This window comes from Balaenoptera ricei, chromosome 3, assembly GCF_028023285.1.
Source record: "Balaenoptera ricei isolate mBalRic1 chromosome 3, mBalRic1.hap2, whole genome shotgun sequence".
In the NCBI taxonomy this organism is placed as follows: domain Eukaryota; kingdom Metazoa; phylum Chordata; class Mammalia; order Artiodactyla; family Balaenopteridae; genus Balaenoptera; species Balaenoptera ricei.
Genome location: NC_082641.1, coordinates 58,433,619 through 58,448,541, shown reverse-complemented (window position 1 = coordinate 58,448,541; position 14,923 = coordinate 58,433,619). Strand labels below are relative to the sequence as shown.

Here is a 14,923-nt window from a genome sequence, read left to right as displayed (position 1 = left end):
AAGTACCAAATACAGATTTCACGCCATCCATTAAATCTCCATTGGTGGGATTTTATTTCTTTACCCACGTGAACTCAGTTAAAATTTATACCATGCTCACCTTGCACATATTAAAACTAGACTTTCCAAAGCCCTTTCACACACAGAGCCTCATTGGAACCATGTCCAATCAGGACCCTGGTGAAATAGATATTCGCTTTGTGACAGTGCTATCTTGAAACTTCATTACTGATGAAGGAAATACTTTTTTTTTCTTTATTTAAATTAATTAGAAAACACTTTGGTCTTTGGGAAATGACAGTCCTCTGAGATTCCAAAGGCCTCTTTGATTACAAAGACGTTTTTGTTTAAGCCGAAATAGCTCCAAATTATATCAACTAAAAATTAAGTTCATTTTGCCCAAGCTAGTCAACACTTTTTCACTATAGCGAACAAACATTTTATAGAGATTTTTCTGTCACTCAAAAAACGGTTCGACTCTTGGGTACTATTCTTAACTCTTAGAGAGATGCCAAAAGCACTACCAGAGAATTAGCCATTCTCTCTTCCCCCCAATAGATAGGAGGACCATCAGATGGGAAAGGAAGCTGCTGGTGAGCCAAACGAAGGCAGCAGAGTGGGATGGATCGGGTCCCTCTGCTCCTGTGTCCTATTTCACAATTTCATCATTTCACAGGAAGTAGATTATACCTGTCCACCTGATTAGGTATTTCAAGGACTAAAAACAGAGGGCCTTGCTTGGTCTGTAAGCTCAGACTGACAGGGGCCTGACTTAGAAGGACCCAGTCCTCGAAGTCAATCATAGAACCAAACCATCCAGTTACAGACCTTCGTTCAGGACAGTGCTTTTCACCCTCATCAGCTCTATAAAGAGAATCAAACTCTTGTAGCACCGTGTTCCAATCCAGCCCAGCACTACACCCCAGCACAAGACTAAACCAGTACAAGACCCCACCAACCTGCCCCTCCTCTACGTGAATCCTGACTTCAGGCCACTGTAAACAGCCTCTCGATGGTTCTAGCAGATGTCAGGGGAGATGTGGATACAGACAGGGAGAGCCTCCACTGCCTGGTCGGACAGGAGGTAGGTGCGGCCCGTGCTCTGAGCAGCTGCAGGAGCTGAGCGGAGCCTGTCCAGCTGTCCCCGGACTGAGGCTGACAGTGGCAGATCCCTGCACGTATTTTTAGCTAGAACTTCCTCAACGGCATAATGAGGCTCTTCTTTAAAAAGGAAATCACCTGGGGCAGTACAACTCCCCTGACAAATCTGGGCTGTGTCGAAATGAAAAACACATGTGCACATTCTGAAAATAGAAACCCAGGATTAGATAAAGTAGAACTTAAGAATAATTATTAGCTCTGGTTTAAAAAAAGAATGTATAGAATTTTAAAGCTATACTGCTTCCATGTATCTTAATTAACCAAGGGATGCTGTTAAAGAAATTCTAAGACAATTTAATCCTCCAATCTCTAGCTACTAAAGACATTTTATCTTGTGCACAGAAGACCGGGTGGAAGTAAGGTTTTTAATCACCAGGACATAATGAAAACTATATCCTTTATGGTCCTATCTCAGAAACCTCTAGGGAACTAAATAATTAGCTCACAACTATACATATAATTCGGTTCTGAGAAATTACCTAAATCGATTCACCACATTCTATTTTTCTGTATTTAAAATCTACTGAAACATTGTTTAATAAATGAATTCTGACCTCAACTAAGGTGTATGACAACAGTGATCAAGAATCTTCCGGCATTTCTGCCTTTAACCCCAACACCAAACCTCATGTGTGTGTGTGTCTGTCTGTCTCTGTGTCTGTGCATGTGCATGTGTGCATATATGCATTAGATTCTAGTTTTCTGAGTTATGTTTTCTGAGTTGACGATATGAAATTAAGGTAAAGGACTTACTCTTTAATGAACTGCAGGGACCCTTTTCCAAAAAACCAAAAAGTGTAAAAGATCTTTCAAGACTGTATTCAGTAAGTCATAGCAAATACAAGGCAGGGTAGGGTTTGGACAAAGAACACAGCTTCCCTGGGCAATGGCAGTATAACCTACAAACTATTCTTTAAGTCCTTGTCCTTGGAACACCAGTGTTACTTCTATAGGTAAAGGAGGCTAGCATATTTATTCTCAGGTTCTTTTCAAAAGAATACCCTAAGTACCCTTCAAATCAGGACAGAGTCACTGCCTTCATTTTATGTGCCCACTATATGCTCCAGGGACTGTGCCCAGGCTCACTGCAAAGGCTACATGCTCACTTACAAGCAGTAGGCGATCCGGGTGCGTCCCGAGAACTGAACACATCCTGCAAAGCAGGTTCTCCACAACCTTCCTTGGGTGACTGACACGCATCGCTCATCTGGGAGGCCTTCACTGCAACTTGCAGGCTCTCGGCTGAGGAGAAGGAGGAAAACAAAAGTAAATTATAAAATATGTATGTGTGCGTGTGTATATATATATATATATATATATATACACACACATACATACATATACATAGTTCAGGGGTTGGCAAACTATTTGATCTACATCTGTTTTCATATGGCCCAGGAGCTAAAAATGGCTTTTACCTTTTTCAAGCATTGTTAAAATACACACACATGCACAAAGAAGACTGTGTTCCCCAAACTGTATATGGCCTGCAGAACCTAAAATATTTACTATCTGGCCCTATACAGAAAAAGTTTACCAACCCACAACCTAGACCAATACTTTTAGCATAACTTTATGATAGATAATTAATTCAATGAAAAAACAAACAGTATAAAAATAACTCAAATGCAACTTCCGGTAAATTAGTATGCTAAAAAAACTTCCTGAAATCAATTAATTTAAATATGGTATTAGGCATTAGGATTTTATTTTTTATTATTTATTTATTTATTTAGCTGCACCGGGTCTTAGTTCCGGCACGCAGGATCTTCCTTGCCGTGTGCAGGATCTTTAGTTGCAGCATGCGAACTCTTAGTTGCGGTATGTGGGATCTAGTTCCCTGACCAGGGATTGAACTCGGGCCCCCTGCACTGGGAGGGCAGTCTTAACCACCGGACAACCAGGGAAGTCCCCAGGCATTAGGATTTCAAAACTTGCTACTCAGAAATATTAGTTATTCTTCAAAAGAGTATTTCCCCAAATGTGCCTTAAATAACATACGGATTCCCAATCTTCACCCTAGACCTACTGGATCAGATTCTCCAGAGGAGAAAACAGGGGATTTGAATTTTAAACAAGCACCAGTGGCTACTCTTCGGATCTGGTAAGACTGGGAAACGCCACACCAAGAAAGTCAAGTTCTTATTTACGATTAAAAATTTGCAACTAGCTCGTAGGATAGTATAATTCTGAGGACTCTACAAATATTTCTAAAACCCTCTGTCCAGTGATTCAATTTAGCAACTACTCATTGAGCACCTACTCTGTTCTGGGGGCCACTGGGCGTCTGCTAACTAATAAGGAGAGTTTGCAGACTACAGAAGGAAAGAGACACACACAACTAACTCTACTACAGGGCAGCGCACGATCAGTGCCAAGTTCTACCATCCAGGTATCAGAGCATCACAAAATGCCCAGCAGCACAGGCTAAAATTGAGAGTGCGCGACTTATTTGATAAAGACATCGTCAGGGACAATGAGAGGGTCCTGGGTTGTGTCAACCCATTTGGAAGTTCTTCTGGCTTTATTTCTAAAATCTACCTTGCCTCTGCCCACTTCTCTCTACTTGCATTGCCAAAAGTCCTGGTCTAGACCGAGGCCCCAGCCTCTCTCATCTCAGCCTCTGTAACCACTTCCTAACAGTCTCCAGGCAAACTAGTCTCCTTCCGATCTTGTTTTCCATTCAGCAACCCTCATTCTTTTCAAGATATAAATAAGATCATGCTACACCCATGATTAAAAGCTTCCAACAACTAACTTTCCACTGATTTTGGAATAAAATGTCTCTCTCTCTCTTTTTTTTTAAACCACGATCTACAAAGATCTGGTCCCTGCCCACCCATAGCAGCCTCCTCTGCCTCCTGTCACCCTGCCTTCCTTCTTTCACTGAACATGCCAAGCCCATTCCAGATGCAGGGGCTATGTACTCACATTCTGTCTACCCAGGAATGGTCCTCCCCCAGATCTCCAAACAGCTGGCTTCTCATCTGTCAATTTTCACCTCAAAATATAATCTCAGAGCAGTCTTTCCTGACCTCTCTACAGCAAAGCCTTCCCCTCATCCAATCCCATTATCTTATTTTCTTGTGACTTTCTGAAATAACCTTGTTTCTTTGTGTATTGTCTATCTTCCCCAACTAGAAGTTTTTATGAAAGCATTACTGTTTCCTTAGTTGGCACCAACAATAGTGCACACAGTAGGTAGATGCTTAATGAATATTTGATGAATAAATGAGTAAGAGATTCATTCCATCAGTGGACTCCACTTCAGACAACCTCTATGCCCTCCTTAAGACCTCAGTCTCTTCAACCGTGAAATAGATACAATAGATTTGATCATTTCTAAATTCTCTTCCATAGGTAGCGTTCTGAGATTCTAAGGCAGAACTTGGCAAATGTTTTCTGCAAACATTTCTGCAGACAGTAAATATTTTAGGCTTTGTGGGCCATACAGTCTCTGTTGCAACTATTCATCTTTGCCACTGTAGCAAGAAAGCAGCCATAGACAATATGAAACAAGCGGGGCTGTGGCTGTGTTCCAATAAAACTACAGCCTAAAAACAGGCGGTGGGAGGTGGGACACATTTAGTCCATGGTCTGTAATTTACCAACCCATGTGCTGAATGACAGCATTCCCTGCCACTCTCGGGTGGTGGCTCTTTTGCTTCCCAAACCCTCTGTTCCTATTGTCACTTCCAGACTATTGGCCCCATTTCCTCCCTAAACCTGTTTTTCCCTTGAAGTTCATGCCACCAGATTACACCACTCATTGGTCCTCCTGGTTGCCATTCATCTACAGACTCCTCAAACGACATGGCACCTGGTGCAAGTTCTCTCACCTCCCCCAGTGCTACTCTTGTCAGAATTCTCTGTAATTTCAATTCTGTGAACACAGTCCTTCCAGTACCCTGGCCTATCATCTCCCTAACTTTTTCCCCTTCAGTGAGCTTGTCCTCCACACTCCTTTAGCCACCAACTCCCACGGTTATGCCCTAGACTTTGTTATTCTCCACACAGCACCCAGAGGGTTCCTTTTAAAACACAAATCAAGTCACTCCTCTACTCAAAACTCTGTACTGCTTCCCATTTCACTCAGAATGAAGTTCTGAGTGCTTACCTTGATCTGGTCCATGTAATCTGAGCCCTAGGTAACTCTGACTCATCTCCTGCCACTCTCCACCCCTACGTCACTCTACCAGCACTGACCTCCTTGTTGTTCCTCAAACAAGCCTGGCACTCACCTGCCTCAGGACCTTTGCACCTGCTGTTCTCGACATCTGGAACATTCTTTCCCCAGATATCTACTTGGCTTTCTCACTTACTTCTTGTCTGCTCACATATCACTATATCAAAGAGGCCTTCCCTGGTCATCCTATCAAAAATAGAAACTTCCCAGCCCTATCACTCTCTATATTCCACTTACCCTTATTTTTCTTCATAGCATTTGAACCAAACTGACATTTTTTAAAAATATATGTTGCTGTTTCTGGAATAAGTAAGGACTCTCTGTTTCTGGAGAGTAAGGATTTTGTCTTATTCTGCTGTGTCCTCAGCACCAAGACCGTAGCACATGGCACATCGTAGCTGCCCAATAAACATTTTATGAATTTGTTGAACCAAATCCTTTTGGAAGCAACTTACCTTCTTTCAGTGCTGCTGCTAGTAATGAGGCTGCCTGGGGAGGCTCTCCGGGGTCTGGTTTAATGAGGAGGTGGGGCTCTAGATGGACATCCTCAAATCCACTCAGTTCTCCAAGTTCAGCATAGATATGCAGCTTCTCTTCCAAATACGTGCAAATTTGTTGGTCTTGGTTACTGAGTATTTCTAAGAAATAGTATTTACCATCGAAAGTTATCACATGAGTAAAACTAATGAAAATCCAAGCTCTAAGATAAAGATGTTGCTAGTTAGCAAGCAGTACATTGAACAGTTCAAGTACAAGTTATTGATTGGGTGGGACAAACCTAGGTTGAAATCCTAACTATTCTACTTGGTGACTGTAGCTTCCAGCAGATGATTAACATCTCTGAGCTTCCTTTGTCTTTTCTGTAAATTTGCTGTACTCAATAAATGTTCATTTCCTTTCCCATTCCCCTAATTCCAGAAAACCTTGCAAAGCCGATCTTTGTTTATTCAGGCTGTTTTCTATTAAGACTAAACATGAAGGTCAGGAATGAAAATTGAGGTGGCACTGTCCACGATGAGCGCTTCCCACAAGGGAAAACAATGCAAGGCCTGGAACTGCTCGGCCTTCAGCCAGTCCTGGTCAAAACCAAACATACCGGTTTATATTTTCGTTTCTCAACATCCAATGTCTTTAACCATCTTCGCATGCATCATCTTCCTCTAATTTCAACATGTCACAGAATTCTTAGAGCTTAAAGGGACCTTAACCAGAAGCGAATTCAGGGGTTCTCAGTCTGCCTCAGAATCACCGAGGGAGAGTTTAAAATACTGATGTCTACAGCCCATTGCCTTCAGATTCTGGGTGAAGTGATTGAGGGTGAGGCCCAGGCATCAGAATTTTTAAAGACCTCCCCAAGTGATTCTAAGGCCCAGCCAGAGACGAAAATCACTGAGCTCATCTAATTTCCTTACTTCACAGATCTGGAAACTGAGGACCAGAGCTATTGTGTTCCTTGTCCAAAGTCATACAACCGTGACCTAACAGTGTGAGATCTAAAATCAAAACACTAGACAACAGCTCCACTGCCCATCTGCACCATACTATCCACAACTGCTGTTATGTTACATGCAGAATTTTTTAAATATAGTTTTAATCACTAAGGAGGGAGGGAGTCATTTTATTTGAGCACCTTTAGTGCCAGTGTGTAGACAGATAGATAGATAGATAGATAGATAGATAGATATGCATGTATGTACGTATTTTTTTGGGAGTGGTCGGGGTGGGCCTCCAGTGCACAGAACTAATCATTTAGTCATACGTTCCCATTCATGACACCTGGGCTTGCCCAACCTCCAAGGAGAACCGCACGACCCGGGAATGAGAGGCGCCTGCACTATACCTTGACATTGCTGAATTTTGGCCACTCTGGCTTCAGCTTTCCGCCTCTCTTCGTCAGACTCACTTGTCCTTCCCCCTTCTTCTTCTGGGCAACTTTAAAAGACAATAGTCAAGAGAGACAACTGAAACCAAATCCAAGTATCTTTAGGTCCATTAGAAAGACATGGGAACTTGGCATTAGAATTATTCGGAGAAGAAAAATTCAGCATAAAGAGAATTCATCATGCCCCCTGGCCAAGAGACTTGGTTTTCTTGAGTATATAATGGACCTTGCATAACATAGCTCTCAAAGTCAGCAGTTTAGGATGACTCAAATATTCCAACAAACACCCACATCCACAAACATACACTCATACATGCACACAATACCAATGCCACCAGTAGGTACAACTCAAATCATAATTGTTGCTTTCTACTGCATTTGGACACTTCCATTCTTAATGAGGGTAGAGAGACTGGAGGGGATGGTGGTAGGGTGCCAGGTTGGGTGGGGCGCAGTGGAGGAGGAGGAATTTTATACAACATCATTCAAGATCTAACTAATCAAGTTACCATTAAGAATGATCACCCTCACACCCTTGTTTATAAAAACTGTCTTTGCACAAGTAATGAGGAGTAAGTTGATGTAGCACACTTAGATCCACCAATGTAAACACGTTTATTGAATGATTCTTCAGAATTAGGGACAAAGAGAAACACAGACATGGTCCCTGCCCTCAAGGAGCTTCCAATCTAATGACCAAACATATATACATAAAAAAGATAATAGCTGCAAGGCCGAAGATGACAAGCACCAAATAAATGCTTTGAGAGCAGGCGTTAAGGAATTTCAGGTAAGGAAGAGACCAGTGGAACTGAAGAGGTCTTCACGAAGGAGGTGAGCCGTGAGCTGCACCAAGATGGGCAGGATTCACACAGGCAGAGGGAGACAGGGCGTTACAGGCAGGAAGGCATGGAGAAATAAGGTGCAGATGAGGGGCTACTGCAGGCCGGAGGAGGGGGCGGGGAGCAGACCCTTCTGGCTGAGGCTAAGTTTTCATGCAGGGGAGACACAGTTAGAATATTTTCCCCAATGGAACAAGTCCATTGCCTCAATAATGGACAGAAGGAAATGTTACCTTTCTACTGCCTGTTGGATCCGCCTCATCCAGGTATTCCGTTCCTCCTTGGAGTTGGTATGAATTTCATACATCTCAGGACCAGCAGATGAAGCACTGATCAGAAACATTCCTCTCTCCTCATTTGCAACTTCCCTAGCAATGAGCTTCTGAAGGGAAATAACTGATGGCTTCTGATCCTACAGAAAATAGGATGAGGTGCAGATGAAACAGTGTCCTATTTAAAGCAAGGGTCTCACAAAACACAGTAGCTAAGGAAAGCAACAGTATTAGGCAAATCTTATTTCACTTCAACCTTTTCTCTTCCACAGAAGAGCTGTGGAAGTTCATGAGATTTCCAATGAAAAGGGTATATGCTGAAGAGAGGATGGAAAAAGAGGATACAAGAGAATGTTTGCCCTTAAGAACTGGTGGTTTAAAAGGATATCTTCTAAAAAGACAGAACAATCAGAGCAGTAAGAAAAAAATATCAAAACTGCTGTAGTCAGGGATGGAGAGATTTTTCTAGAAGGGCATGGTATAGGAAACAGTGTATCAAATATTACAAAGAGATTAAGAGGGTTGGAAGACCTACAGAGTCCACTGGATTTTGCAGGTAACAGCAACACTGTTTTAACAAGCTGATGGGTACAGAACCCCAAGTACCAAAGAGTAAACTGTAAATATGAAAGGTAAGACTGGGGAGGCAAGGGCTTCCCTGGTGGCACAGTGGTTAGGAATCCACCTGCCAATGCAGCGGACACGGGTTTTGAGTCCTGGTGCAGGAAGATCCCACATGCTGCAGAGCAACTAAGCCCGTCCGCCACAACTACTGAGCCTGCACTCCAGAGCCCGCGAGCCACAACTCCTGAAGCCCGGGCGCCTACAGCCCATGCTCTGCAACAAGGGAAGCCACCGCAATGAGAAGCCCGCGCACCGCAACGAAGAGCAGCCCCCACTCGCCGCAACTGGGGAAAGCCCGCGTGCAGCAACAAAGACCCAACCCAGACAAAAATAAATAAATTAGATAAATAAATTAAAAAAGAAAAAATGGGGAGGCAAGACCTCAGATTCCCCAGAACCAATGTCTACTGCTATTGTAGTACTGAGCACAATAGCCTCACTGCAACCTGCAAATGCCTCTTGTTCCCACCAACCAGGTGAGCCCTTGGTGGGCAGGAATGGATCTAATCCATCTTCATATGCCTAACCCATTGTTTTGAATAAAGTAGGCAACTCAATAAATGTCAGTAGAACTATATTTGGCATAATTCCATCAGAGAGAAATAGTAACAAAGTCTAAAATTTGGCGTCGAAGCCATGATTAAATCACCTTTTCTATCAACATTTACTATGATCCTTCAATGCTCCATTCTAAGCACTGGGGATTCAAAGATGAATAAGACACTGATAATACTAATTTGGGTAGGTAGCTATGGTTGAAAATGATGGCCAAAAGAACGTCGGCAGGATGAACAGTTTGGGGGCTAAATATGAAGAATCTTCTTTGGTTTGTGGCTTCTACCACTGTTTACAGAGTTGGTTGCAGCGTGTGGTTTTGCTTCTTGGACTCTTGGACTGAGCGACGCCTTTATCCAGAACACACTGCTCCATCCCTCTCTGCTGACTCCTTGGTGCTGACAGGTCGGCTTTCCCAGCATCACCCAGCTTTACCACATCTGAAGTTGTGTGCAAGGGTATGACCAGAGGACCTCGTCATTCTATCTTCATCCAATTCTTAAGAGTAGCAAATACAAAAAAGCAAGCCATGATGGGACAGACCACTGGTCTACCCAGTCCTGCTCCCTGCCTCTGCTCGTGGAAGTAAAAGCCACTTTGTGGCAGAGCTTTTGGAACACTGCCCGTTCTAATTAGGGAGAGCCCCTGAGCACTGTTAACATCCCTTACTCGAATATGGATCTACTATCTAAGACCTTATCTGCTTTCCTTCTTGCAAAGCACATTTTTAGCTTCCTCAGCTTACAAAGTCAGTAGCCTCTGTACATAAAGAGGCAGAGTAGGTTTGAATACACACACACACACAAACATATGTATATGTAACTATTTGAACTAGTTGTTTAGTGTTGCAGGAGAGGACGTGGTGGTGTCAGATATTTTAAAAATGAAAAATAGGTCAGTGGGCGGAACATAGCATTAATTAAACCACCACAGACCAGGAGGCATCAGGGACACGACCATGATTATTCGTACTAATCACACATGGACACTAGAGATGATCAAGAATTCAAATTAAATCTCTAGGAATCGAGGTAACCTGTCTACTTTGGAGACAGATGTTAAAAACTAGTGAGGCAAAGGCCTAACTCTGCCTGCAGAGAGCTTTTCTTTGTGCCACAGCACTTTGACAAAAGATTTTTAAAAATAATTGCCAGCCTTTAAAAACTGAGCATTTCACTATTTTTAAAACTCTAGATTTCTGGGTTTTGGGAGAAAGCAGAAGATTGGCAATCCTGGGCCCATAGCTTCATTTTAAAACACAGGTGGGGGCGTCCCTGGTGGTGCAGTGGTTGAGAATCTGCCTGCTAATGCAGGGGACACGGGTTCGAGTCCTGGTCTGGGAAGATCCCACATGCCGCGGAGCAACTAGGCCCGTGCGCCACAACTACTGAGCCTGTGCATCTGGAGCCTGTGTTCCGCAACAAGAAAGGCCACGATAGTGAAGAGGCCCGTGCACCGCGATGAAGAGTGGCCCCCGCTTGCCGCAACTAGAGAAAGCCCTTGCACAGAAACGAAGACCCAACACAGCCAAAAATAAATATAAAAATAAATAAATTAATTAAAAAAATAAATAAAACACAGGAGACAGCTGAGCCATCCCTGCCCTCTTTGAAACAGGGCATGAATTCACCAGTTCACTGTGGTCCCTACCACTCTCTATCAGCTCCTTGATAGCAAGAGTCCGGTCCAGTTTACTCATTTACATTTCCTGCCCAATCCCTGTAGACACTAGAGTTGACAACCTCTGCCCAAGGGAAAGAGGAAAAGGAACTGCTACATTCAGCCTCATTGTTACACCATATCCATTGGTGATTCCAGAAAGTGGATGATTTTATTAGTGAATCATTCCATTCAGGATTCCACTGTGATAACAAGATCTTAAGGTTGCTTCATATTGAACTTGCACTTGCACATCTACACATTCACTTTGTGTTTTTTTTATTGTTCATTCATTTTGAAACTACCTTCTTTGATATTCAAGAGGTCCTCCTAGATTTAGTATTCCAGGATTTAGTGAACACATGTACTTTTTCCTACGCATTTTTAGAGTTGGTCCTACTCCCATTTCCAGAGTCCTCTTTAAAAAACAACAAAATTCTCTTGTAAGGAAGCTATTCCAAGCTCTGGCTACTTTCAGCTGCTCATCTTCTTGGCCATTTTCAAATTCGTCATGTCTTCTGCAACATGTAGCAAGTTAAGAATTTACTAAAGAAAAGCTTCAAACAGCACAAGGAGCAGAGCATCTCACCTATGGTCATCAGCATGAAGATAACTTTCTAAAATACTATGGCGAGTACTAGGAAATCCAGATATTTGTATACTCCTAGCTAACGCATCAATTCTCTCATGCTGTTAACTACAAAGTATGATACTTGGGTTTGTGTCCACTAAATGTACATGATGCAACTAAAAAGCATAGGATTGAACAGTAGTGTGCATTGACTCTCAGAATAATGCTTTCTCTTTTGCTCCCTGACATTGACAAGGGCTTGACTGGCCTTTATGAAGGCAGCAATGTGGCAGACTAACATCGTCAGGAAACAGTATCAGCACCATCTAACTACTGTCCATAGCCAAACACATTATACCAAGAGGACCTAAGTTGTGGCTGCCTCCATTCTGACATTTGGTGGATTGCATTCCTAGTGTCCCACTTAATGGCAAATGTGCTCAAAGTGTGGCACTGATAACTCTTCAAGAGATTAGATAAGAGGGGAGGGCAGACAGCAGAAGCAAGTAGAACTATAATCCTGCAGCCTGTGGAACAAAAGCCACATTCACAGTAAGATAGACAAGATGAAAAGGCAGAGGGCTATGTACCAGATGAAGGAACAAGATAAAACCCCAGAAAAACAACTAAATGAAGTGGAGATAGGCAACCTTCCAGAAAAAGAATTCAGAATAATGATAGTGAAGATGATCCAGGACCTCGGAATAAGAATGGAGGCAAAGATTGAGAAGATGCAAGAAATGATTAACAAAGACCTAGAAGAATTAAAGAACAAACAAACAGAGATGACCAATACAATAACTGAAATGAAAACTACACTAGAAGGAATCAATAGCAGAATAACTGAGGCAGAAGAACGGATAAGTGACCTGCAAGACAGAATGGTGGAATTCACTGCTGCGGAACAGAATAAAGAAAAAAGAATGAAAAGAAATGAAGACAGCTTAAGAGACCTCTGGGACAACATTAAACGCAACAATATTCGCATTATAGGGGTCCCAGAAGGTGAAGAGAGAGAGAAAGGACCAGAGAAAATATTTGAAGAGATTATAGTCGAAAACTTCCCTAACATGGGAAAGGAAATAGCCACCCAAGTCCAGGAAGCACAGAGAGTCCCATACAGGATAAACCCAAGGAGAAACACGCCGAGACACATAGTAATCAAAGTGGCAAAAATTAAAGACAAAGAAAAATTATTGAAAGCAGCAAGGGAAAAATGACATAACATACAAGGGAACTCCCATAAGGTTAACAGCTGATTTCTCAGCAGAAACTCTGCAGGCCAGAAGGGAGTGGCATGATATACTTAAAGTGATGAAAGGGAAGAACCTACAACCAAGATTACTCTACCCGGCAAGGATCTCATTCAGATTTGATGGAGAAATCAAAAGCTTTACAGACAAGCAAAAGCTAAGAGAATTCAGCACCACCAAACCAGCTCTACAACAAATGCTAAAGGAACTTCTCTAAGTGGGAAACACAAGAGAAGTAAAGGACCTACAAAAACAAACCCAAAACAATTAAGAAAATGGTCATAGGAACATACATATCGATAATTACCTTAAACGTGAATCGATTAAATGCCCCAACCAAAAGACATGGACTGGCTGAATGGATACAAAAACAAGACCCATATATATGCTGTCTACAAGAGACCCACTTTAGACCTAGGGACACATACAGACTGAAAGTGAGGGGATGGAAAAAGATATTCCATGCAAATGGAAATCAAAAGAAAGCTGGAGTAGCTATACTCATATCAGATAAAATAGACTTTAAAATAAAGAATGTTACAAGAGACAAGGAAGGACAATACATAATGATCAAGGGATCAATCCAAGAAGAAGATATAACAATTATAAATATATATGCACCCAACATAGGAGCACCTCAATACATAAGGCAACTGCTAACAGCTATAAAAGAGGAAATCGACAGTAACACAATAATAGTGGGGGACTTTAACACCTCACTTACACCAATGGACAGATCATCCAAAATGAAAATAAATAAGGAAACAGAAGCTTTAAGTGACACAATAGACCAGATAGATTTAATTGATATATATAGGACATTCCATCCAAAAACAGCAGATTACACGTTCTTCTCAAGTGCGCACGGAACATTCTCCAGGATAGATCACATCTTGGGTCACAAATCAAGCCTCAGTAAATTTAAGAAAATTGAAATCATATCAAGCATCTTTTCTGACCACAATGCTATGAGATTAGAAATGAATTACAGGGAAAAAAACGTAAAAAAGACAAACACATGGAGGCTAAACAATACGTTACTAAATAACCAAGAGATCACTGAAGAAATCAAAGAGGAAATCAAAAAATACCTAGAGACAAATGACAATGAAAACACGACGACCCAAAACCTATGGGATGCAGCAAAAGCAGTTCTAAGAGGGAAGTTTATAGCTATACAAGCCTACCTAAAGAAACAAGAAAAATCTCAAATAAACAATCTAACCTTACACCTAAAGAAATTAGAGAAAGAAGAACAAACAAAACCCAAAGTTAGCAGAAGGAAAGAAATCATAAAGATCAGAGCAGAAATAAATGAAATAGAAACAAAGAAAACAATAGCAAAGATCAATAAAACTAAAAGTTGGTTCTTTGAGAAGATAAACAAAATTGATAAGCCATTAGCCAGACTCATCAAGAAAAAGAGGGAGAGGACTCAAATCAATAAAATCAGAAATGAAAAAGGAGACGTTACAACAGACACTGCAGAAATACAAAGCATCCTAAGAGACTACTACAAGCAACTTCATGCCAATAAAATGGACAACCTGGAAGAAATGGACAAATTTTTAGAAAGGTATAACCTTCCAAGACTGAACCAGGAAGAAACAGAAAATATGAACAGACCAATCACAAGTAATGAAATTGAAACTGTGATTAAAAATCTTCCAACAAACAAAAGTCCAGGACCAGATGGCTTCACAGGTGAATTCTATCAAACATTTAGAGAAGAGCTAACACCTATCCTTCTCAAACTCTTCCAAAAAATTGCAGAGGAAGGAACACTCCCAAACTCATTCTATGAGGCCACCATCACCCTGATACCAAAACCAGACAAAGACACTACAAAAAAAGAAAATTACAGACCAATATCACTGATGAATATAGATGCAAAAATCCTCAACAAAATACTAGCAAA

The 14,923-nt window shown here is 41.7% G+C and overlaps 1 protein-coding gene across 1 annotated transcript in view; it reads right to left on the bottom strand.

Moving 5' to 3' along the window:
- ARHGEF28 (Rho guanine nucleotide exchange factor 28) overlaps window positions 1–14,923 on the bottom strand; it is a 316,101-nt gene that overhangs the window by 40,617 nt on the left and 260,561 nt on the right. The window contains 4 exon segments of the mRNA XM_059916571.1: window positions 2,272–2,403; window positions 5,803–5,985; window positions 7,188–7,279; window positions 8,305–8,483. Of these exon segments, the coding sequence (XP_059772554.1) occupies window positions 2,272–2,403; window positions 5,803–5,985; window positions 7,188–7,279; window positions 8,305–8,483 (586 nt within the window).